A 26,787-nucleotide genomic window follows, 5' to 3' on the forward strand; every position below is an offset into this window, starting at 1 on the left:
ATGGAAGAAAATGAACTTTAGTATGTCTGATTCTAGAAGCTGCAGTTTTAACTACTTCCCAAAGGATTTAGGAAGAAGACCTCTGTCATTTACCAGATATAGAATTCTTTTGGAAGACTTAAGGTCAGGGTTTGATTATTTGGGGTTTGGAGATCCTGAACCTTCTTTTCTAGAGTCTCTTGGGCATTGTATCTCATTCATTACTCCATCTGACATAGTTACCATGATGTATTTTACAGGAAAATTAATAGCCAAATATGTAGTACAGGGCTTTAGTCCTGAGTACTTTGTTTATCTACCTGCTGAATTAAACTTCACAATCTGAAAGGAGACCCTTTGCCCATCTTAAATGTGAGGCCCTACATAATTTACAAAGCATAATGCTTTGCTGATGCATGTTACGCTTCTTTCATATTGTAACTGGACGCTTATATATCTGTCTTCCTTACAAGAGAGTTCCTAAAGGCTGAAAGCCATGTCATATTCATCTTTGTATTTTTCTGTGTCTGGCACAGTACCTGACACAATGTGGAAAAATAAATGCTAGCTGAATTGGGGGGGGGGGGGAAGCAATGCCCTAAAGCAAGTCTTAAGCAAATTGTATCTGTTTACCTTGTAATACTTTCCAGAAAATAGTAGTGAAGAAGGGCAACAGGTCCGATTTCTAAAAACTGGCTTAAGAAAATTAGTACAGTTTTAGGGAGGATTTGTCTGGAAGGCAAATGTTTGGCCCAATTAAAAAAAAAATTGTTGCGTCAGAAACTGATGTGAAATATTTTCTAAGTAGCATTTTATAATGGAAAAAGCATAAGTTTTGGAGTTAAACAATTTAAATCACTGGGCTTAAATAGTCATTTTGTGATCTTTGGTAAGTTTGAATTCTTTAATCTCAGGATCAAAAAGGAATCTAAGATAATATGTGGAAGGAATCTGGAGAGGTGTTCAATAATTATTTGATTCCTACTTATCCCTTATGTCAAAGGATGTGGAAGCCGGTTTTATCTCAAAATAAAAATAATATATGCATTTAATGGGAAAAGATTATGACTGAGGACTGCTGTCCTGCCCCATCCCTCTGTCAGTTATAGATAGCCTTAACTAACTTCACGGATATTTATAAAGTCTTCTTGTATCCTCTACAAAGATAGTTTCTCTTTGTGTCACGGCTGTTACTACTTACTTTCTCCTGTACAAAACAACTAGCAATTTTTGTTTTAAGTTTTCTTTCTTACTACTGCTGTTAATTTCTTCTTGATTTTATTACTTAATTGAATTTACAAAGTAAGTCTAGTCAAAGACTGTGTAGGGTTCTAAAAACTTTTGATCCCAGAATTTATTTGGTGTGTTAGGAAAAATTTTATAAATGGGGAGATTGCTTTTATACACTTCTTCCCTAACAAATTACACTTTTTTCTCTCTTAATTACAATTTTATGAATGTCATTATAATAAAAAAGCATTTGTTCTGTGAAAGGTAGATGCTGCTCAAATAGTAAAATAAAAAAGCAGCATTTGTTTTCCATTTTTCTTGAGTTTTTTGTTTGTTTGTTTTAGTTTAATAGGGATATAGAGAAGCTGGTGCCATACAGATTAAAGACTGAAATTCATCAGAGAACTTATCAGAATTAATACTTTGTTTTAACTTTGTTGTGGAATAAGTATTCTTTGATTACTGTGCAACCCATTGCAATAGTATAATACTGTGCTGGAAAATGCCAGTAACTCTCCAAATAGGAAGCCATTCTGAATAACTTTATTATATTAGGAATACAAGTTGTTGTGAAATAAGTATTCTTCTTTGATTACTGTGCAGCCCATTGCAGTAGTATAATACTGTGCTGGAAAATGCCAGAAACTTTCCAAATAGGAGGCCATTCTGAATAACTTTATTATATTAGGAATACAAGTTTTTTTTTTTTTTCTTTTTTTTTTCTGGCTCTTCCAAAAAAGAGGAAATAATTTCAAGCTGGAGAACTTTATTCTATTCTCTAAATATTTTGACTATACTTTCTGCTTAAGAGATGCAGGTGTTCTGGGCTGAACTCTTGGACATAGAGCCAGTACCACCCTTGAAGTGTAGGGATGGAGAGATTGATAGTTCTCTCCCCTGTAGTAAAATGGTGTTTACTATTATGATACATCTCAGAGTGGCTCTCCAACCCAGATGCAGACATAACCTGTCCATTGGGTTATAGTTCACAGGTCTTTATACAGTTTAGCCCCAGAGCAGTTCCCAGGCAATCTCTCAGGTTCCATTCCTACAGGGGAATTGATTTGAAATCAGCATATTCACAAAATGAATCAACCAAGGAATCTAGATACCATGTCAGAAAATGCTGGATAATTTGTATTTCTCTTATGCTCAGGATTCCACCTAAGCAATAGGCATAAATGATAGACATTTTTGACTTGTGAAATCTATTGAGCCACAGATGTTTAAGTAGAGAATGGTTCTTAGGGGTATCTAATAGGATTTACATAGGAAAATTCCTCATTCCTTTCTATTAATTATTTACGCAAGTAAAGGGAAACTGCAATGAATTTGGTTTAAAGGGAAGATGACCTTTATTGCTACTGTCCTTGGGCACTCCTGCCCCTAATGCTGTAGGTAAAGAGGGTTCCAGCTCAAATGGGATAGTGCCTGGACAGGTAGTAGGGTGCCCAGAGAGGTGGGGAACTGCCACCAGTTGAAGTGGGTCTCTCATCTGAATGGTATAGGATGCCTGAACAGAGAATGTGATGGTGGGCAACTGCTCTCCTCCTGTCTCTTGCATATTTCATAAACAATTCAATCAGATTCTGTAGATCCTGGAGTATGACAGCAAAGAATATCTAAAGGAAGTCTACTAGAGAAGAGCACTGTACTAAGGGATTTGAAGTCTAATCTTTTGGAAAAACTGCCCGCTAGGATTGGAGACCAGCACTTTAAAGATGCTGTTCCATTATTTTCTGGCCTTTACTATTTCTGGTGATATGTGAATGGTCATTCAAATTGTGTTTCCCTATATGTAATGTGTTGTTTTTCTCTACTTTTTTTTTTTTTTTTTTTGATTTCTCAGTCTCTCAAACATTTTTTTTTTAATTTTATTTTGAAATAAATTCAAACTTACAGGAACAGTTGCAAAAACAATACAAACCCCATACACAGAACTCCAGCCTACCCCAACCCCCTCCCCCGATACCCCAATCCAGCAACTTTAACATCCTGTCACACCACCATCTTTCTTTCCTCCCTCCCTCCCTCCTTCCCTATCATCCATCATCTATTGCTGTCTTCTGAACATATGAGAGCAAGCTGTACACATCCTTGAACAAACAATATAATTCACATACACATTTCCCATGAACAAGAACATTCTTTTATGCAATCCCATTAAGCACAGCTAAGAAGTTCAAGAAATTCAACATTGATACAAAGTTTACATTCTGTATTTCCTTTTTTTTTTTTCTTATGTCCCAATTGTGTCCCCTTGAGCCTCCTGTCCTCCATCCTCAGATCCCATCCAGGATCATTCTTGGCATTTAATTGGCATTATCTATTTAGACTGTCTTTTTTTTTTTCCAATTGTGGAAACATATATACAGCCTAAATCTTCCCATTCCAAACCCTCCCTAGCATTCCATTAGTGGGATTATTCATATTTAGAATGTTGCAATGCTATCCCTTCCCACCATCCATTACTAGAAATTTCCCTTCACCCCAAACAGAAACCCTACACTCATTTCTTAACTCCCCATTGCCCCTTCCCCCACTTCTCATAACCCGTACTCTACTTTTCATCTCTATGGTCATATTCTCTGATACTTTCTTTGTGTTGACCATGGGGCTTAAGTTTAATCTCTTAAATCTATAACAGTCTTGTTTGTCTTTGATACCAACTTAACTTCAGTAGGACACATAAACTATGTTCCTGTACTCCTCCATTCCCCCACCTTGATGTAGTTCTTGTCAAAAATTACATATTTTACATTGAGTCCAAAACCACTGATTTATCAGTACAGTTTATGTATTTTAGATCCTGTAGGAAGTAAATAGTGGAGTTACAAGTCAAAAATACAGTAGTATTGGTATTCATATTTACCATGTGATCTTTACTGGAAATCTTTATTTCTTCATGTGGTTTCAGACAATTGTTTAGTGTCCCTTCCTTTCAGCCTGCACAATTCCCTTTAGCATTTCTTATAGGACTGATCTACTGGTAATGAAGTCCCTCAGCTTTTGATTATCCGGGAATGTTTTCATCTCCCCCTCATTTTTAACCTCCAGTTGTTTGTGAATTTTCTAAGTGTCTGATGGTTATTGACTTCTATTTGTATTCCATTGTGGTCAGAGACTGTGCTTTGAATATATTCAAATTTTTTTTTTTTAATTTATTGAAGCTTGTTTTATGTCCCAGCCTATGGTCTATTCTGGAGAAAGATCCATGATCACTAGAGAAGAATGTGTGTCCTGGTGATTTGGGATGTAATGTTCTATATATGTCTGTTAAATTTCTCTGTATCTCTCTCTCTTTTCTTTGTTTCTCTGTCGGTAGGGCTCTCTTTAGTATCTGAAGTAGGGCAGGTCTTTTATTAGCAAAATCTCTCAGCATTTATTTGTCTGTGAAAAATTTAAGCTCTCCCTCAAATTTGAAGGAGAATTTTGCTGGATAAAGTATTCTTGGTTGAAAATTTTTCTCTTTCAGTATTTTAAATATGTCATGCCACTGCCTTCTCATCTCCATGGTGTCCGCTGAGTAGTCACTACTTAGTCTTAATGTTGTTTCCTTTGTATGTGGTGAATTACTTTTCTCTTGCTGCTTTCAGAACTTGCTCCTTCTCATCAGTATTTGACAGTCTGATCAGAATATGTCTTGGAGTGGGTTTATTTGGATTTATTCTATTTGGAGTTCGCTGGGCATTTATGCTTTGTGTATTTATATTGTGTAGCAGGTTTGGGAATTTTTCCCCAACAGTTTCTTTGAATACTCTTTCTAGACCTTTACTCTTCTCTTCCCCTTCTGGGACACCAATGAGTATTAAATTTGGACGTTTTATTTTATCTATTGTATCCCTGAGATCTGTTTCAATTTTTTCAGTTTTTTACCCATTCTTTCTTTTGTTCTTTCATTTTCCATTCTGTGGTCCTCGAGGACGCCGAGTCATTGTTCAGCGTCCTCTAATCTTGTATTATGAGTATCCAGTGTCTTTTTGTTGGCCAGTGGTTTCTTTTATTTCCATAAGATCTTCTACTTTTTTATTTACTCTTGCAGTGTCTTCTTTATGCTCTTCTAGGGTCTTCTTTTTGTCCTTTATATCCTGTGCCATGCTCTTCTTCATATCCTTTATATTCTGTGCCATGCTCTCGTTGTTTGACTTTAGTTCTTTGATTAATTGCGCCAAGTACTCTCTCTCATCTGATCTTTTGATTTGGGTGTTTGGGTTTGGGTTCTCCATATCATCTGGTTTTATCATATGCTTTAAGATTTTCTGTTGTTTTTGGCCTCTTGGCATTTGCTTTACTTGATAGCGTTCTTTCTGCATATAAAAAATACCGATCTCTAATTTGTCAGATCTGCAGCTTGGTGGCATACACTTTCTCTAACTAATTAGCAGATGGCATCTGCGAGTCACCTATTCCCCTCAAGTCAGTTCTTCCCAACTTTGTCTTTGTAGTGTGTGGGGATCTGGTTCTTGTGGGGTTCAATTGGTGCACTAAGTTTGGGTGTGTTGTTGGTGCTGTCTGCTGAATGTGGGGCGTGTGTCTGGGTGGTTAGGGAGGCAGGGCAGCTTTAATAATCAAACCTCCCAGGTGTTCCCGGAGATTTAAGGGTATTGCAAGAGTCTAAGCCTTCATTTCAGTCTTGCCACAGATTGTCTCTGCCGCTGACCCACGAGTCCTTGGTATTGGCGTAGGGTCCCTGGGATTTCCAAGCGGGTCCCCCTTCTCAGCCATGCTCTTTCAGAACCTCTGCTGAGGGAAGGTTGTGCCATGTCCAAGTGCAGGCCGGCTCTCCAGGGAAGTCCTGGGCCACCAGGCTGTGCAGGGGCGTTCTCAGCCTGACATAAAGATGGTTGAATGGGGTTGTGTTAATTTCCCCCTTTTCTTAAAGCTCTGCCTTCCCAGCTCCAGGACAATTAGCTATGGATGCACTGATGGCCACTGTCCACGGCTGATATTGTGACATGAGCGCAGTGCTGTGGGAGACACTCCCTGTCACACTGGGTTTCTTGGCGTGGCTCTGGGCTATAGCTCCGGCGCTGGGCTGGAGCGTTCCCAGCCTGCTGGGGTGATGGCTGCAAGGGGCGTGGTTTCTTTCTCCTTTTGGCTCCCCTCTGCCCCGCTGGCCCTGAGGCAATCAGCAGTGGGTATGGGAAGGGCTATCCTCCACGCCAGACACTGAGAGGTTGGCATAGCCTGCTCCTGCCGTGGTTCACTGTGCGGTTCTCACCATCGTAACTGCAGCGGCTCCTGGTTTTTTTTTTTTTTTTTTTTTTTTAAAGAATTAGTCTGTCTCCAAACGCCAATCCACAGTTTCCCCACACTGCAGCACGGCCGCTGGACTTTCAGCCGGCTCACTCACTCGTTTCAGAATGCAGACTCCCGGTTTCACCAAATGCATGGTCCCTGTGGATTTAGCAGACCTTGTCCAGCTGGGGCATCACTGGAACTGGTGTTCTGGGTCACTTTCTGGCTTTTATCTCATATTTCTCATGGAGGTGTTTTTTTGCCCTGTCTCATCTAGCCACCATCTTAGGTTCTTCTTCTCTGGCTACTTTCAAAATAGCAGTCTGACTATGATATGTGTAGGTTTGGTTTTCTTTGGTTTTTCTTCTACTTGTTTTTTTTGGTTTTGTTTTGTTTTTTAAGTTTTTTGAATATGTAAGTTTTGTCTTTTATCAACTTTGAGAAATTTTGGCCACTATTTCTTTAGTTTTTTTTTCCGCACCATTTTTTTCCTCCTTTCTGTTGGGGACTCCATCATTTGCATGTTAGATATTTTGATATTATCTTACGATTTTCTCAGATTGTTTCCTTTTTTAAAATCATTTTTTCCTCCTTTTTTCTTCAGTTGTATTATTTCTATTGATCTATCATCAAGTTCACTGGTTTTTGTGTCATTTCCATTCTACTGTGAGTTTTAAATTGCCATTACTGTATTTTCCAGTTTTGGAATTTCCTTTTGGGGTGTGTGTGTGTTTAATAATTTCTATTTCTCTGCTGAGATTTTCTGTCTTTAGAATTTATTTTGGGAGTATTTTTCTTTATTGTATTGAGCATAATTATGACAGCTACTTTAAAATCTTTGGTTGCTATTAGCATTCCACCGTGTTGGTCATTTGGAGATTTGTCCTGATTCATTTTCTTTTTTCTTGAGGACTGGGTTACATATTACTGATTGTTTTTATATCAGTGATTTAATGTTAAATCCTACACATTGTGAATTTTATGTTGTGAATACTCTGGATTTTTATTTTATTTCTCTGAAGTGTGCTGATATTTTTGTTTTAGCAGGCAAGTAATTTGATGTACTTAGACTGCAAATTTTGTTTCTTGAGGGGCAACTCAAATGTTAATTCAGCTCTTTTATCATTAACTGGTAAACTGCCAGCTTGTAAACTACCTCAGCCCTGCACGATTTAGGAGTAAGCCAGAGACTGGACAGTTTACGCACAGAACTTGGAGCTCCTTCCCTGGCTCTCTTCTTTCCAGAATTTCCTCATTATTTTCCAGGAGCTGTGGTTGCTCTAAACTATGTTCTCTGGTTCTTTTGGCCCCAAAGACTGGGTTTTGTATGGGAGTTTTAGCTGCCCTGCATAGTACCATTGTCTCTCAGGATGAAAGTAACAGTAACTCTGCTCTTGCCATTTCCTCCTTTTAAGTTTCAGTTCCCCTCCATAATAGGCCTTCTTTTGTTCACTTGTCTGTACCTTCAGGTAACTGCCTTTTTGGTATTTTTGTCCAGAGTTTTTAGTTATCTGCAGGAGGACTGAATCTGGTAAGAGCTTAATCAGCCATACTGGAAGCAAACACGTATTTAGTCCCTTTTTGATACATAGTCCCACCAATAATTTTGGGTTAGAGTTGCTATTTCATTCTCACCAGTTAGCACATTTTCCTCACTCTGCTTTATATCCTAAAAAATAATAAGTAACTTGGCTTTATTGGAGCATTCTGTGGTAACGATAACCTCAAAATCTGCCTTTTTAGAGTTTTAAAACTTGTCTTTCAGTTATTAACATTGTAGTCTAGTCCACTCAAGACTTTGCATATCTTCATACCATATACTCACTCATTTTTAAGACAATCTTTTGATAGCCAGTCCCTCAACTTAAAAATTTTTTACTTCTCTTCTCCATAAGAGAATGGCAAGTGTAAGACGTTTGTATGTTCAAGAAATGACAAGAGTATCTAGTATATCGGGTGGGGGCAGTGATTGAGGGGGAAGAGTTTGAAAAGAGGATGAAGATTGTAGGGTTCGGTACATGTAGGACCATATAGGCCATGGTTAAAAGTCTAGATTTTATTCTAAATGTTAGGAAACCATTGGAAGGTTTGAGCAGGGGAGAAACATGATTTGTATGGGACCATAGGGAAAAAAGCAGTGTAGTTTTTGTAGCAGTTGAGGTGAGTGGTCTTTGTGGCTTGGGCTAAGGTAAGTAGTAGTGGAGTTGATGAGTTCAGAGAATAAGCAATACCACATGTCACTAGTAGAATCCAAGGGCTCTGTGTAAGTTGTAAGGCCAGAATACACCATTTTTTTCCAAATGAGAAATATAGTGATGTGAGATTATTTTTCACTGCCCTTTTCTCCCTCTTCTAGCCCCCTTGATATTAGAATTAAACAAGGAGTGCGCTATGCTTTGGGAGCTTAAATAGCATGCCAGGGAAGTTTTTTTAATACTATTTCCTCAAGAGTCTACTCGGGAAAAAGAAGGAAGACTAGAATGAGAAGCCATGTAGATAGTAAACACTTAGCATCATTAATATCCAAGCTGGGAAATGTCTGCCAAATAGGATGTTAAAAGCCTTAATGCTTTTGGCTAGATCTCTACTCTACTTTTGGCTTATTCTTTAGAAAGTTGATAAATTCTGCTTTTTAATCTGTGTGCATTCTACCTTTAAAAAGTATTAATTGAATGAATCAGATAATAATTTCCAGTAATTGTGATTTCTAGGTTGAAGCTAACTGGAAATATCTTGACCAGTTTCTCCTGGGCAAAGATATTGTGGTATCTGGGTATTTTTCTTTGACAGTACTTTTACTCAGTAACTTGGTGGCTATGGCTATGGCTCTCTTTCTCTGAGAATGGGCTGAACAGCTGCAAAGGAAAATCATACAAATGAAAGCTACCAAAAAAATCAGATATTAATAGCAAAAATAATAGAAGTTTAAAGATTGCTGAAATGTCATGTTACACAAATGATTTACTAATTGCAGCAAAAATTATTTAGCTGTTCTCTCCCCTTCTTAGTTTATATGTTCTCTTTTTGCTAATTCAAAGTAGGAATTCTGAGGCAGAAAATTTCAGGTCACTAGACTAATGCTTGAATTAGAACTAGGCCTCAAGACTAGTTCATTGCATATTTTTTCTTTTTCTTCAAATCTCATTTTCTTGGGAAAGTGCAAGCTTTTTATAATTTTGGTGTGAAAATTAAAATAGGAAGAGAAGCTACTTTCAAGTTATAATAATTGCTAACAATTTACGAGCATTTACTATGTACCTGGCACCTCATCATGGTCTTTACATGCATTCTTTCATTTGATGTTGAGCCTTTAACGTATGTTATTTTATCTACAATTCCACAAGGGTTATTGGCAACTTTTTCTCTTATAAGTTAAAACATAATATGTCTCATGAGTTAAAACTATGCTGCATAAGACCCATATTTCAAGTTATAAATGGAAAACCAGTTCACTATGTCACCTTTTTCCTTTCCCTCTCTTTTTTTGCATTTCTTAAATTTTTGCCACCACCACTTAATGTTTATTGAATGAATGGGTACCTTGAATAATCAAGAGATTTTAATGCATATTCTTTTTCAGTTATCTTCTCTCTCTGTTGACCACCTCTCCACTCAATCTGCTCCACTTGGGTCCTCACAAGTAGCTACATGACTGTATCCTGTTCTTGTACCTCCTTTCCTTCATTCTTGAGTTCTTTGATAGGTTACTATTGAAGTTATAGGAAAAGGGAGGATAGACTACTAAAGTTAGTTACTGTTTACCTTTCTTACCTATATGATGGTTTGACATAAAGCTAATTCTCAGAAATGGTTTCATTACAGAAGTGTATTATGTGTATGTCTTTATTGAGATTGTTGGGCTTGACTGAGCCAAAATTGATCTTAAAAAGGACAATATTTCTGGTGTATTCTAGAAAAATTGCTAAATTTAGTTGGTGGCATTATGTATTTGTATGGTGCTTTATATTTTCCATATACGTTTTCTAATTTTATTGCTTCTGGGGTATACTCTGCCTTTTTGTGCTCTTTGTTGTGGTCTGCTCTATGACTTGGATTAATTCGCTAAATGTCTTGTTTTTCCTGCCTATCAACATCAAAGTCCTACCTATGGCTAGAAATGAGTTGCTTTCTTAAAATATACCATTTTTAGGTAGGTCTTCTTCCCTTTGAATACAAGTTAATTATTCTTCATTTGAGCAACTATCACGTACTAAAATGTTGAAATGTTCCATTGTTCCTTGTTAATAAGGAACTACCTACATTTCCATGTGTTAAATATTAAGAAATACTTGCTGACTGTTGATTGGTAATCAGACTTAACATGGTAGCTAATAATAATATTAATCCATACTTTGCTAATTAATTTGGATTTTCAATCCTGTCTGGATTTAGAAGCCAGATGCCTTGTTAACTACTAGGAGAAACTACCTATTAAAGTAGTAGTTCTTTAATCATTCATGAATTACAGACTTCCCAATCAGCTGGGGTGACTATTAACTGAAATTATTGATTATTTTTTGGTCATGCATACATTTGAATATACTTGCAGGTGGCTGGGTTCTAGGCTATGACTGTCTTGTCTAATTAGGATGGGAAGAAAGGAGTGATGAGTTAAAAAGTCAAGGCTTTTATGAATGATGATAAAAAGAAAAGCTAGTGAGGAATCATCAGGGAGCTTTATATGGGAAACATGAAAAAGTAATGTTAGTGAGCATTCCTCCTGCCTTGATTGTAGATTGATGAACTTTTTGCTATAGGAAACTAGATTAAGTACTAAGCAGTTTGTTAATTCCTCTCCAGTTATCATTCTTTTATATTAAATATATTGAGTATTTATAGATTTAATACATAAACTTCTCAAGTCTTTATTTGATTTTCTGAAAACAGAAAGGGCAGGGCTAAATGAAGTCCTATTTCCCATTCATTTATTCATAACACATTTGATGAACACTTACCTCTATAAGCCAGGCACTTGACTCTGCACATTCTGTTCAGTGTCATACCAGTAATAAAATAAAAAAACTTGATATAACATGTTCATAAGTTTCTAAGGTATAATCAATTACAAGGCATCTAAGAGTGTTACGCTATAGTAACGTGAAGAAATAGCCAGTGCTGGGGGTGGGGCGTTTTAATTTAAAACAAAACAACATTATCAAAAAATGAGACTCTTTCGTAAACATGACATACTATTTCTGGTTGACTCATTTCTTTCAAGTTTGACCTGCCATTTCTCAGACTCCTAGAGGCCAGTGCTGATTTGCATATATGCATTTAGAAATGTTTGAGCCTTTTTGTCCTTCTGATTTAGAATGGCTAATGGTTGATTTGCTGAGTTTTTGTTTAGCTATTAAGCATTACAGCTTTGAAGCAGAACTGTTGGAAGAAAGTTTTAACTCTTTTTTCCCCCCTTAGTTTTAGTTTTTACTTGTAACATTTTTAAGGGCTGAAATCTCTTTGTGGCTATAGAGAAAAGGTGATTGTCCTTAGATAACAAACTACAGTTATTCTTCAGAGTACTGTTTGCTTTACTGTGGTTGACTCTTAAGTCAGACTGTCTCATTAGTGGCACCAATGACATTTTGGGTTGGATAATTCTTTGTTGTGGGGGCTGTCCTGTCCATTGTAGGATTTTAGGAGCACCCCTGGGTTCTACCCACTAGATGCCAATAGCATCTCACCCTGCCCCCCTCAATTGTGGCAGTCAGAAATGTTTCCAGATACTGCTAAATGTCCCTGAGAGGACAAAATCACTCCTACTTGAGAACCACTGCCCTAAATTCTTAAAGCAGATTTATTGACCTCAGTTATTTATCAGGTAATTACAGTTAAGCTGCAGTATTCAATGTTGTATTACTGTGACTCCTTAAAACTTTTCTTTTTTTCTGATTACTGTTACTTCAGTTTCCTATACCTGAAAATCTTGCTGTCATCCAACCCAGAGGAGTTGTGCCAGGATAAGCAGAGGCAGGAGGTATATTATATTCCTGGAAACCATAGTTGTTCTCTTCTTGCCTTTTGGTATTCAAGTAATGGACCTTAATAAACTTATTAAAAAAATTGAATGTGAAATCTAGGTCAAACACATTTGATATTAGACTTTCAGCTCTGGGACCCCATCTAAGTCTTACAAAGAACAAGCAGGTCATCTTGATTCACTTTGAATTGGACAAGTAATTTTGGATATGTTCTAAGTATCAAATCATGATCATTTTAGTTTTTTGTTGTTTTTAGATTAAATAGGGTTTTCAGTCAGTTTGCCTGATAAATAGCTTTGATTTTTGCAGACAGTATGGTGCTGTGTTGATTTAGCAGAGAGGTTACTTAGGTTCACATAACTGTTAAGTAGAGGAATTGGAATTTGAACCCAAGCTTTTCTGATTGACTCCAAAGACCATGCTATTTCCTGTGTACCAGTCCTCAAAGTTTAATGTGCATAGGAATCACCTGGGAATCTTGTTAAAATACAGATTCTTAATCAGTAAGGTTTAGATGGGCCTGGAATTCTGCATTTCTAACAAACATCCAGGTGATGCTTCTCTTTGAATCATACTTGGAATACTAAGACTCGATGCTGTGTTCCTGAATTACTAATTTTGTGTAGATTATCTTCTTGGTGATTAACCCATAGAATTGATAATCTACAAGTGAATATTCAAGAATTGAATTTTTAGCTAATTTTTCATTAATTTCAAGCTAGAGTTGAGAAAGAACTTTATTCAATTGAACTGGCAGAATTGCAGTTCTGTATTAAGTGAATGCTAGGAACTCTAGGAAAGAAAATTAATGATCCTGAGGGTAGTTTGGTGGGGAGATTGCATGAACAGCTACCATGTCCCATTGATTCTAAGGGACACGTTATTTTATGTTTTAACATCTCTGAATTTGGGATACATCTTACAATTGATGGCATTTTACCATCGCTGAACTTGGCATTTGGTCCTGCTACTTCTGGCTACCCTCCCACTCCATGGGGAACAGAACCCAGCAGCAGCTAAGGTGAGTACTTGACAATACCCTCTCCCTGCTGCTCTAATTCTTTTCTTTTAAACATCTTTTCTGTTTTTACTCATAGTTCCTTTGTTCTTTTACTGCTAAATCTGAGTCTCGGAGACCCTAGGCTAACAACCTGGGGATTTTTACACTGGTCAGACATGCTGCAGAGCAAGATGAATTTCTTTCATCTATTACTTGGCTCTGATATCTGTCATCTATAGTAATGTATCTATTACAGATCCTTCTTTGTTTTGAATTAGGCAGGAACTCCTCTGGGGCTGAGGCAAAGTCTAAAAGAGCTCTTTTTAAAAGTTAACATTGTAAATGATAAACTATTTTATGTATTTTCTTAATTGGCAGTTTTCTCTCTTGATGGTACATAAATTAATATTGTATTTTCCAATCGAATGGTGGCTCTGGTTTAACAAGATTTACCAAGTTAACATAAGTTTAGCAGAAAAAGGACTGGATTTGGAGTCCGAAGGTATAAGAGTTCTGACTCTGCCACTTGCCAGATGTGTGATATAATCATTCTGGTCCTCAGTTTGTCCATATATAAGAAGAGAGTTGGACCACATGCTCGCCAAGTCCCTTCTAGCTATAAATTAATTGGATTCTGAGTGCTTAATTGAAGTATGGGAACTATGCTTTAAGAATATAGAAGTGATTAATTCTGACACAGTGGGATGCAAAAGGAGGCCTCTGAGCTGTGGCTTGATGGGAAAGGATAGAAATCATGTTGAGGGAAATATGCCAGGCACCAAAGGACAGATATTATATGATCTCACTGATATGAAATAATTGGAATAAGCAAATTCATGGAGTCAGAAACTAGAATACAGGTTACCAGGAGTTGGGATGGGGGTAGGGAATGGGGAGTTAATGATTAATTGGCATAGAATTTCTGTTTGGGATGATAGAAAAGTTTTGGTAATTGATGATAGTGATGGTAGCACAGTATCGTGAATGTAATTAACAGCACTGCATTATATATTTGAATGTGGGAAAAGGGAAATTTTAGATTGTATATAAGATACTAGAATAAAAATTTAAAAAAGAAAAACACAGTCCACAACACAGTGAACCCTAATGTAAATGATGGACTATAGTTAATAGCACAGTTATAGTAGTATTCTATCATCAGTTTTAACAAAGGTACCACACTAATGCAAAATGTTAATAATAGGGTGGGTATATGGGAACTGTAGTTTCTGCATGATTTTTCTAACTTCTCTAATAAAAACTTCTCTAATAAAAATCATATATTAAAAAGAAAAATATGGAGGAAAGGGTGTTTTAAGAAGACAATACTAGTGAGGATGTAGAATGCCTTTGAAACTATTCAGAAATGGTAACACCCCTGATATAAGTACATTCATCTTGCTAGGTAGAGGTTATCTTTAATACAAGTAAAATGTTCTGTTGAAAGTAAGATGACCCTTCCTGGCTTTCTAAAAGATGATTCCTCAAGAGGTTCTCTTTGCTTTTTGTTTTTTGAGCACAAAATGATTGTTCTTCATGAGTTGGATTAATTAGATGTAAATACCAAAAAATAAAATGGGCAATAAAAAGTACTGACTATGGTTATATCCATTTATTTGAGTATTAGGGGGCAAAGTGAATAACAAAGCTGCCACTCACATTATAGGTAAATTATGCTTATCTGAGATATGGTTTAAATACTTTGTTGTTGTTGTTGTTACAATGTAGTTCTGTTTGAGGCACTAATCTTTGTTTTATAATTGAAAATATTGCTCTTCATATATAGATCCCTTTGAATAGAGGTTCTTTAAATTGGAATTTGCTGTGGCTACAGAAGCTGTTTTCTTGAGTAGGTACACCTTGAAAAGAAGAAAGAGTTTTTGTATATATAGTCAGCGTTGTAGGTAGTTATTGCAAAGGTGAAGAAATTAACCTCAAATGGATGGCTTACGCTTTTTGTTTTGACCAAAAAGTCTTTAAAATTGGGAATCAGAAATGACATAGTCTCAAAGGATTTCTGAATTTGGTTTTAAAGTTTATGACCAAGCACTGTTAGCTTGGGGATTCTGGAGCTGGGAATTCTAATCTCAGTTCAATTCTGCCACCTTGTGTTCTTCTGGGAAAGTTTTAAAAATTTCCTTGAACTGTGTTTACTGCATATGTGAGATAACCCTTAGCTTTAGCTTTTTTCACAAGAAAATTATTTAATGAATGAGCAAAGGTTAAAATTGAAATCCTTATATATTTGTGGAATTATAAGGTCAGTTTTTATTCCTGAAAGACATGCTAGATTTTACAAGTGGTAGGTATATCAGGCAGAATTATTCAGTAAATTAGCCACAGTTTCCTTTGATACTAAGGTAATTTTAGTTCTGCATTGTATAAAGTAGCATGGATTTTTAGTGTTTTTTCTTTGCCTTTTTCCTTGTTACAGGTGGTCCGTACTGAGAAGAACAGTTTGAACAATCGATTCTTGCCCTGGAATGAAATTGAGACAGAGGCCATCCTGTCTATTGATGATGATGCTCACCTCCGCCATGACGAAATCATGTTTGGGTTTCGGTGAGGGGCTGATTTTCAATCAAGAAACACTGTAGTTTGCAAGTGACAGAAAACTATCTCAAACCTGGATTGGCTAGTAAAATCAATTTTTCACTAATAGTAACTGAGAAACCTGTAATAGTAGTGAGGACTAACTTAGGACACAGCTGGATCCAGGATTGCAGATGAAGCACTCTGTTTCTCCTCATCTCTTGGTTTGGCTTTCTTGTGTATTGCCATTGATCTCATTTGGCTCTCCCTGTGATGCCAGGGAGATGGAATTCTTTTTTTAAAAAATTGAATGGAAGCCATAAGGAGAACTAAAGTAGCTCTCTTTGAGTGAAGGTATTGTTGACTTTATTTGAGATGGAATTCTTTGATTGGCTAGACCAGGTTACCTGTGTGCTCCTGGAGCTGGGGGTAGGTTATCCTCAAACCATTGGACTGAGAATATGGGGAAAAGGGTTGTTCCATTAAGGAAATTTGAGGATTTTATTATTAGAGGAAGGAGGAGTAATTTCTAGGCAGGAAGAAATAATATTTCTATTTGTTGGGGCAGTAGAACATTGCCAGAATCCAAGGGCCTAAAATTTTGGGGGAAAGGTGGGTTTGGAAGTAAAGCTCCATGAGTAAAAAGAGGAAGAGGAAGCACTGGTGGTGGTTATGATGATGATAAAGTTTAACATTTTTTGAGCCCATACTATGCCAGTTACCAGCTGAGGATTTCTGCCTGGTTTATCTTATTTAATTCTTATAAAACTTGATGATGTAAGTAGTCGTTGTGTCCATTTTATGTAGGAGTAAATTAAGATCCAAGAGGATAAAGTCACAAAGCTAGAAAGTAAGTGGCAGAGCTGGGGTTTAGATGCAGATTTGTCTAACTCCAGAGTTTTCACTCAACCACTAAAGTATGTTTTTAAAAAAAGTTAAAAAAATTTTTTTTTAATCCTAGTAATTCTTATTAGGGCTTGTATTAGTTAGGGTTCTCCTTGGAAACAGAATCAATGAGAGATGTCTCTTATTATCAAATTGTAAAAGTGACTCACGCAACTGCGGGAGCGCACGAGTCCAAATTCTGCAGAGCCGTCAACAAGCTGTCAACTCCAAGGAAGACGTCTGACGAACTCCTCGGGAAACGAACAGACAACTTTGACGAACTCCTCAGGAAACGAACCGGCAACTTTGAAGAACTCCTCAGGAAACGAACCGACAACTTTGACGAACTCCTCAGGAAACGAACTGGCAACTTCGACGAGCTCCCCAGGAAAAGCTTCACTGAGCAGCTGAAGAAGAAGTGAAGGTTCTCTAACCGTCCGGCTTATAAGCCTCCAACTGATCACCCGGACCAAATCCAGCCAATTGCATTCTCTCACTGTGGAAGCACGCCCCTTGATGAGTCATCAGTCAGCTGCAGTCAATTGACTGATGATCCGACAAACCAACCAGCCTCAAATAGCCTCACAGGAATCGTCAGAACAGTGCCCGCTTGACCAGACAGCTAGGCCACCTAGCCAAGTTGACACATGAACCCAACCATCACAGTCCACCCCTTGTCAACTTGGCAGTCGTACACATCACCTAAAACCGTATCTTCAAAATGAACGTTACAGCTTATGCCATATGATAAGGGGATAAGACAGAGAAGAAAGCAAAAATATTTTCTTCACAGACAAATACAAACATAATCATCACAAAACGAGGAGGAAATATTCATATCATCATAGTCCTCGTTTCTGTAACTGGTCACGTGGCTGTAGTTCATATTTATCATGACCTTCTTCCACTACCCATTCCATGTTCCCTTTACCCTCAGCAAGCACTTCAGCTGGCCGTGGTTCTTTGCCTGGTGGGGTGACCCAAACCTTCATTCCTGAAGTTTCTTGGCCATTGGTAGTCCTGCCTGGATTGGGTTGTTGCAGTTTTCCATTGACTTGAATCACCAGGCATGGTAGTACTAAGAGACGCCCCAGGGGATCTCCTGTATGCCAGGAAAACTCTTCTTTACTTCCATTGTGTAGTTGCCGTGCTATTTCCCCTTGATAGTCAGGATCAATCACCCCAGCCAGTACAGTAATCCCCTTACTTGCCTGTTGATTCAGAGGCATAAGAAGCCCAAAGTGGCCAGGTGGCAGCCTTAACTTCCAGTTCAATGGGATTATTGTTGTGTTTCCTGGTGGAAGCACTCCTCCTTTTGGAACCAAGACTTGTAGACCAGCAGAGCTTAAACTTGCAGGGACAGGAAGCAAAAATTTCCCTAGTGGATCACTAGGAGTGATGGTGAGTGGTGCTACTCCTGTTTCCACCCCTTGATTCCTGGACCCATGAATCCTGGCTATGGGAGAAACAGCACCATAGAGTGGATGCTGATTCAGAGCATACACAGCCTCCTGGAGAACACTGCCCCAGCCCTGCAAGGTATTGCCACCTAGTTGGCGCCGTAATTGAGTCTTCAATAGGCCATTCCACTGTTCTGTCAACCCAGCTGCTTCTGGATGATGGGGAACATGGTAAGACCACAGAATTCCATGAGCATGTGCCCATCCCCTCACTTCATTTGCTGTGAAGTGGGTTCCTTGGTCCGAAGCAATGCTGTGTGGAATACCATGACGGTGGATGAGGCATTCTGTAAGTCCACGTATCGTAGTTTTGGCAGAAGCATGTCGTGCAGGGAAGGCAAACCCATATCCGGAGTATGTGTCTATTCCAGTAAGAACAAATCGCTGCCCTTTCCATGATGGAAGTGGTCCGATGTAATCAACCTGCCACCAGGTAGCAGGCTGATCACCTCAAGGAATGGTGCCATATCGGGGACTGAGTGTGGGTCTCTGCTGCTGGCAGATTGGACACTCAGCAGTGGCTGTGGCCAGGTCAGCCTTGGTGAGTGGAAGTCCATGTTGCTGAGCCCATGCATAACCTCCATCCCTACCACCATGACCACTTTGTTCATGAGCCCATTGGGCAATGACAGGAGTTGCTGGGGAAAGAGGCTGATTGGTATCCACCAAACGGGTCATTTTATCCACTTGGTTATTAAAACCTTCTGCTGAAGTCACCCTCTGGTGAGCATTCACATGGGACACAAATATCTTCATGTTGTTTGCCCACTCAGAAAGGTCTATCCACATACCCCTTCCCCAGACTTCTTTGTCACCAATCTTCCAATCATGTTCCTTCCAAGTCCCTGACCATCCAGCCAAACCATTAGCAACAGCCCAGGAATCAGTATACAGACGCACCTCTGGCCAGTTCTCCATCCAAGCAAAGTGAACAACCAGGTGCACTGCTCGAAGTTCTGCCCACTGGGAGGATTTCCCCTCACCACTGTCCTTCAGGGATATCCCAGAAAGGGGCTGCAGTGCTGCAGCTGTCCACTTTCGGGTGGTACCTGCATATCGTGCAGAACCATCTGTAAACCAGGCCCGAGTCTTCTCTTCCTCAGTCAACTGACTGTAAGGAACTCCCCAAGATGCCATAGCTGTGGGCTGGGCAAGAGAAGGTAAGGTGGAAGGAGTGGGGGCCATGGGCATTTGGGCCACTTCCTCATGTAACTTACTTGTACCTTCAGGACCTGCTCGAGCTCTATCTCGTATATACCATTTCCATTTGATGATGGAGTGCTGCTGTGCACGCCCAACTTTATGGCTTGGTGGGTCAGATAACACCCAGCTCATGATAGGTAACTCAGGTCTCATGGTAACTTGGTGGCCCATGGTTAAGCGTTCTGTCTCTACTAAGGCCCAGTAGCAGGCCAACAGTTGTTTCTCAAATGGAGAGTAGTTATCTGCAGAAGATGGTAAAGCTTTACTCCAAAATCCTAAGGGCCTGCGTTGTGATTCTCCTATAGGAGCCTGCCAAAGGCTCCAAACAGCATCTCTATTTGCCACTGACACTTCCAGCACCATTGGATCAGCTGGATCATATGGTCCAAGCGGCAGAGCAGCTTGCACAGCAGCCTGGACCTGTTGCAGAGCCTCATCTTGCTCCGGTCCCCACTCAAAACTAGAAGCTTTTCTCGTCACTTGGTAAATGGGCCAGAGTAGCACACCTAAATGAGGAATATGTTGTCTCCAAAACCCAAAAAGGCCAACTAAACGTTGTGCCTCTTTTTTGGTTGTAGGAGGGGCCAGATGCAGCAGCTTATCCTTCACCTTAGAAGGAATATCTCGACAGGCCCCACACCACTGAACACCTAGAAATTTTAGTGAGGTGGAAGGGCCTTGTATTTTTGTTGGATTTATCTCCCATCCTCTGCCACGCAAATACCTTACCAACAAATCTAGAGTAGTTGCTACTTCTTGCTCACTAGGTCCAATCAACATGATATCATCAATATAATGGACCAGTGTGATGTCTTGTGGGAGGGAGAAATGATCAAGATCCCTGCGGACAATATTATGACATAGGGCTGGAGAGTTGATATAACCCTGAGGTAGCACAGTGAATGTAAACTGCTGGCCTTGCCAGCTAAATGCAAACTGTTTCTGGTGGTCCTTGCTGACAGCAATTGAGAAAAAAGCATTTGCCAGATCAATAGCTGCATACCAGGTACCAGGGGATGTGTTGATTTGCTCAAGCAATGATACCACATCTGGGACAGCAGCTGCAATTGGAGTCACCACCTGGTTAAGCTTACAATAATCCACAGTCATCCTCCAAGACCCATCTGTTTTCTGCACAGGCCAAATAGGAGAGTTGAATGGTGATGTGGTGGGAATCACCACCCCTGCATCCTTCAAGTCCTTAAGAGTGGCATTAATCTCTGCAATCCCTCCAGGAATCCGGTATTGCTTCTGGTTCACTACTTTGCTAGGCAGAGGCAGCTCTAGTGGCTTCCACTTGGCCTTTCCCACCATAATAGCCCTCACTCCAGGAGTCAGAGAACCAATGTGAGGATTCTGCTAGTTGCTGAGTATGTCTATTCCAATTATGCATTCCGGCACTGGGGAAATAACCACAGAATGGGTCCGGGGACCCACTGGACCCACTGTGAGACGGACCTGGGCTAAAACTCCATCAATCATCTGACCTCCATAAGCCCCAACTCTGACTGGTGGACCAGAGTGACGTTTTGGGTCTCTGGGAATTAATGTCACTTCTGACCCAGTGTCTAATAATCCACGAAATATCTGATCATTTCCTTTTCCCCAATGCACAGTCACCCTGGTAAAAGGCCGTAGGTCCCCCTGGGGAAGGCTGGGAGGAAGATTAACAGTGTAAATTTTTGGCAGTGTGACAGGGTCCTTCTCCAAGGGTACCCGGCCTTCCCTTCATTCAAGAGGCTCTGGATCTGTAAACTGTCTCAAGTCTGGGAATTGATTAACGGGCCGTGACTCTCTGTTTTTGTAATTCAAGGGAGATTTTTGTTCACGTGGCCTAGAATTCTTCTGCTTATATAGTTCAAACAAGAATTTAGTCGATTGCCCATCTATTTTACTACTTGGTACTCCATGATCCACTAGCCAACGCCATAAGTCTCTGCGAGTCATATTATTTTGATTGCTGCTTTGAGCCTGTTTTCCATTATGGTAGCCCTGTCCACCTTGTCTGTGGTGATTAACTGCAGCCACTTGGCTTCTGCTGACTCGGGACCCGATTATCCCCATTGTGTTTAAGGATTCCAGTTCAGTGACAGCAGTTCCTACAGTAATATCTGACCTACAGAGAAGGGCGACTACAGAGCTCTTCAGGGATGATGGAGCTAGTTTCACAAATTTATTCCTTACAGTCCTGGTAAAAGGTGTGTCCTCTGGACATTCCAGGGCTGTGTGAGCAGGTTTTCCATGATAAATCCACTCTAACATTCCAATCTCTCTAAGCCTTTGAATCCCCTCCTCCACATTATACCAGGGCAGTTCTGGCATTTCAACTTCTGGTAATGCTGGCCACCTTTTGATCCATGTTTCAGCCAGCCACCCAAACAAACTGTTAACACCCTTTCTAACCCCTCGAGCTACAACATTGAATGCAGAATCTCTGCTTAGTGGGCCCATATCAGTAAATTCAGCCTGATCCAACCTTATATTCCTTCCACCATTATCCCACACTCTCAATATCCATTCCCACACATATTCCCCTGGTTTCTGTCTGTATAAGTTGGAAAACTCATACAGTTCTTTTGGAGTATAGCGTACTTCCTCATGGGTCACACTTTGTACCTCACCCTTTGGGGCTTGTTGGGACTTGAGCCTAGTTATAGGTCTTGAAGCAAAAACTGGTGGTGGGGGTGGGTCATGAAAAGAGTTAGAATTATCTCTCATGCCATTCATCTCAGGGCACTCTGTTGCATTTTCTTCTCTTAAAACAGGATTAGTCTCTCCAGCAAAAGAGTGAGGGCTGCTTCCTCAGGGGAGGTGATTACAAGATTAGCAGGCATTGAAGGGTCAATCTCCTTAGGTGGGAGTTGCGTGGCAGGCTCCTTAGGGCAGACTGGAGGCAGAGAAGCTGTTTCCCCAGGACAGCCCTCTACAGGTAAATCTAACAATGACCCAGCAGAATCCAGGGTTCCAATGTCCTCACTGTCATTATTATCAATCCATATGTCTCCATCCCAAGTTTCTGGGTCCCATTCTTTTCCAATCAATGCCTTTACTTTAACAGCAGACACCCTGAGAGGTTGAGATTTTAGTTTACGCTGTAAATGTGCTACTCGCACAATAAGAGACTGCGTCTGATTTTCAGAAACCTCCAGTCTGCGGGCACAGGAAATAAGATTTTCTTTCAGGGCACAGATGGAACCCTTTACATCTGTCATACAGCATTCAAGTTTTGAATTTGAAGCCTTTAGCTAATCCCTTTCTCTTACAACTGTATCCAAAGTATCTAAGAGCAGCCAGCCAACATCATTATACTTCTTAATACTGCAAAACTCCGTGAAAGTGTTGAAAATGCTGTCACCCAGAGCCTTGCTTCGTACTAGAGCACAATTAGGAGAATCAAATGGTGCTATTTTGCGTATTTCCTTTGCCAACTCCTGCCATGGACTCTTAGTACCCTCTTGATTATTGGAAATAGAGTCATTAGTGCCTCTGAATCTAATCAGAGTAGAAAACAAGTTGTAAAAGCCCATTTTAAGATTCCGTTTCTCAAGAACCACTCTCGGTACCAAGTTGTATTAGTTAGGGTTTTCCTTGGAAACAGAATCAATGAGAGCTGTCTCTTATTATCAAATTGTAAAAGTGACTCACGCAACTGCGGGAGCGCACGAGTCCAAATTCTGCAGAGCCGTCAACAAGCTGTCAACTCCAAGGAAGACGTCCGACGAACTCCTCGGGAAACGAACCGACAACTTTGATGAACTCCTCAGGAAACGAACCGGCAACTTTGAAGAACTCCTCAGGAAACGAACCGACAACTTTGACGAACTCCTCAGGAAACGAACTGGCAACTGTCGACGAAGCTCCCCAGGAAAAGCTTCACTGAAGCAGCTGAAGAAGAAGTGAAGGTTCTCTAACCGTCCGGCTTATAAGCCTCCAACTGATCACCCGGACCAAATCCAGCCAATTGCATTCTCTCACTGTGGAAGCACACCCCTTGATGAGTCATCAGTCAGCTGCAGTCAATTGACTGATGATCCGACAAACCAACCAGCCTCAAATAGCCTCACAGGAATCGTCAGGCCAGTGCCCGCTTGACCAGACAGCTAGGCCACCTAGCCAAGTTGACACATGAACCCAACCATCACAGGGCTTAAATATACAACTGAGAACACTTTACCATGAGAGAATGGAGTAGATTAGGGCTACTCCAAGTGTGTCATGGATTGGTTTGTTGGTCTATGGACAGTTTTTGTTACCTGTCCACAATTAGGTAAATACAGAAATTGAGAGTAAGCATTTAAAAACTTTTCAAGCACTTTGACATTTACTTTGACGTTAAGTGCCATTTTTCTTGCAATGCATTTTTTTAAATAACAGCTTTATTGAGATATAATTCATATACCATATAATAATTCACCCATTTAGGTATACAACCCAGTAGTTTTTAGTATATTCACAGAGTTTAGTAACCATCACCACAGTTAAGTTTAGAACATTTTCGTCACCCTCAAAAGAAAGCCTGTACTCATTAACAGTCACTCCCCATTTCTCCCAAAAATGCTCCCTCCCCGCCCCCCTCCATGCCTGAGCAACCACTCCTGTACTTTCTGCTCTATAGATTTGCCTGTTCTGGACAGTTCATGTAAATAGAGTGATAACAAGTGGTGTTTTGTGTTCAGCCTCTTCTACTATGCATAATGTTTTCAAGATTCATCCATATCATAATATCAGTACTTTTATTTTTTATTTTTTTAATTTTTATTGCAGAATAATATCCCATTGTATGGTTACATCATACTTTTTTTTTATCTATTCACTAGTTGTTGAACATTTGGATTGTTTCTACTTTTTGGCTGTATGAATAATGTTGCTATGAATATTCAGGTACAAGCTTCTGTATGGACATATGTCAGGTATATATTCTTGGATGTATACCTACGAATGGAATTGCTGAGTCATATGGTAACTCCATGTTTAATCATTTGAGGCATTGCCAGGCTGTTTTCCAAAGTGGCTGTATCATTTAACATTTCCATCAGCAGAGAGTTCCAGTTTCTCCACATCCTTGTCAATAATTTTTTAACTTTGTGATTATAACCATTATGGTGAGTATGAAGTGGTATCTCATTGTCGTTTTGATTTGCATTTACCTGATGACTAATGATGTTGAGCATCTTTTCATGTGTTTATAGGCTATTTGTATATCTTCATGTGTATCTTCTTTGGAGAAATGCCCATTCAGAACTTTTAATTGGGTTATTAATCTTTTTATTATTGAGTTGTAAGAGTTCCTTATATATTCTAGATACCAGACTCTTAGCAGATACATAATTTGCAAATATTTTTTCCCATTCTGCTGAGTTAACTTTTCTTGATGGTATCCTTTGAAGCACAAAAAACATTTTTAAATTTTGATGAAGAACAATTCATCTATGTTTTCTTTGGTGGTTTGTGCTTTTGTTGTCATATTTAGGAAACTATAATAAGCAAACTCAGTCAGAATCTAGAATATAGGTTAACAGGAAGTGGTGGGGATAAGGAATAGGGAGTTAAGGCTTAAAATGTACAGAGTTTCTATTTGGGATGATGGAAAAGTTTTGGTAATGGATGGTAGTGATGGTAGCACAACATTGTGAATGTAATTAACAGGACTGAATTATATTTTGAATGTGGTTAAAAGTAGAAATTTGAGATTGTTTATATGTTACTAGAACAAAAATTTTAAAAATCCATGGAACTGCACTACACAAACAGTGAACCCTAAGTTAAACCATGGACTATATAATAGTACAATTATAAAAATGTGCTTTCATCAGTTGTAACAAATGTACCACACCAATGCAAGTTGTTAATAATAGGGTGGTATATGGGAGTCCTGTAGTTTATGCATGATTGTTCTGTAAACCCAAAATTCCTCTAATTAAAAATACAAAAAAAATGTATATAATTCATTTTTATTGTGTTTTACAAAAGTTTTAATCTGCAATAAATTGATGGGGATGGAGGGTGAGGAACCAGTTCTTCACCACAGATAGTTTGAGAAGCACTGGAATAGATTTCCTTGGAGGTCTTAATGAATTAAGTATAGATCCAGGATAGGAAGCTCTTTTTTCTGTGCTTTCATTTCATTCGCTGAAAGCCTAATCTGACCTACCTAGATCTCAGACTTCCTTTGACTTAGGTTTATAAGTGGAGATGCTTAGATGAAAGGAGCAACAGCTTTATTTCTGTATCTGTCTTAAGTTCATCTATAAAGAAGGATTTGGCATATTTTTGACAAATTAAAGTATCTGTTCCTTCTCTCCTCCCACCCAACCTCTCACATTTCCTTTGACCTCCTCTGAATATATTATTGAATTAAGTTTCTGTTGCTAGCTGTGATAAAAACAATTCTGCTAAACTGGAGGAGGATATTTCTTTGTACCATGATAATAAATAGCCAGCTCTCTCCATTTGTTTTTATGAAAGGAAGAAAACCATGCATTGATTCCAGAAATGGTCTTGCAGTTGTGGAGGTGGTGCTGTATTTCTGATTCAGCACGACATAGTTTAGACATAGGTGCTGAAGGACTGGGAGCTGGGAACAGAGTCATGTGGTGTTAACAGGAGAAATGCCAGTCACTCCTAGATCCTAAAGAATGATTTAGATAAGGGGCTCTTGTTTTGAGAACTTTGAAGCTTAATAAAATTTTTGGCATTTGCTATCTTCTGTGGCTCCTGGTTTAGCAAGACTTGACCTTTTCCATGTCACTGGTCAATAGATTTCCAGGTAAAGAGAGAATAATGGGAAGCCTTTTAATATCTCTCAACAATCATTGGGAATTTAAGGTCTAACCTCTGGTTTTGGAAGTGGTGAGTTATAACTGGCTGTACATCCTAACCTTTTATCACTCATTGGTCTGGGCAGCCTCTGATCTAAAAATTTTCTTTCATAATCTTTCCAATTTGCATATTTCGCCCAATGGGAAATAGTTCTAGGTTCAAAAGGAAAGGACCAATATATCAAGACATCTTCCCTCCTTTTAAAAGATAATATGGATCTTGCCTAACTTCAACTTCTGTAGCTAGGAAGGAAGCAGATACGTTCTTTAGGGGCAGATAAAAGAAAGGAGGCACCCAAGAGAATTGAAAATATGTATCTACACAAAAACTGGTAAAGGAATGTTCATAGCAGCATTATTTATAATAGTCAAAAAGTGTTAACAACCCAAATGGCCATCTGCTGATGAATATGTGAACAAAATGTGGTATAGCCATTAAATGGGATATTATTCTGCCATAAAAA

General features: G+C 39.1%; 1 protein-coding gene across 5 annotated transcripts in view; it reads left to right on the forward strand.

Moving 5' to 3' along the window:
* The window catches only part of EXTL3 (exostosin like glycosyltransferase 3), a 199,125-nt gene that overhangs the window by 119,787 nt on the left and 52,551 nt on the right, over positions 1-26,787 (forward strand). For all 5 annotated transcript variants that reach the window (XR_005213359.1, XR_005213358.1, XM_037813159.1 and 2 more), the window contains exon 4: positions 15,860-15,987. Coding sequence is in view for 3 of the 5 variants with exons in the window: in XM_037813159.1 (XP_037669087.1) it covers positions 15,860-15,987 (128 nt within the window). In the remaining 2 variants the exon portion in view is untranslated. The remainder of the gene's footprint in view (positions 1-15,859; positions 15,988-26,787) is intronic.

The sequence above is a fragment of the Choloepus didactylus genome, chromosome 20 (assembly GCF_015220235.1).
Source record: "Choloepus didactylus isolate mChoDid1 chromosome 20, mChoDid1.pri, whole genome shotgun sequence".
Taxonomy (NCBI): domain Eukaryota; kingdom Metazoa; phylum Chordata; class Mammalia; order Pilosa; family Megalonychidae; genus Choloepus; species Choloepus didactylus.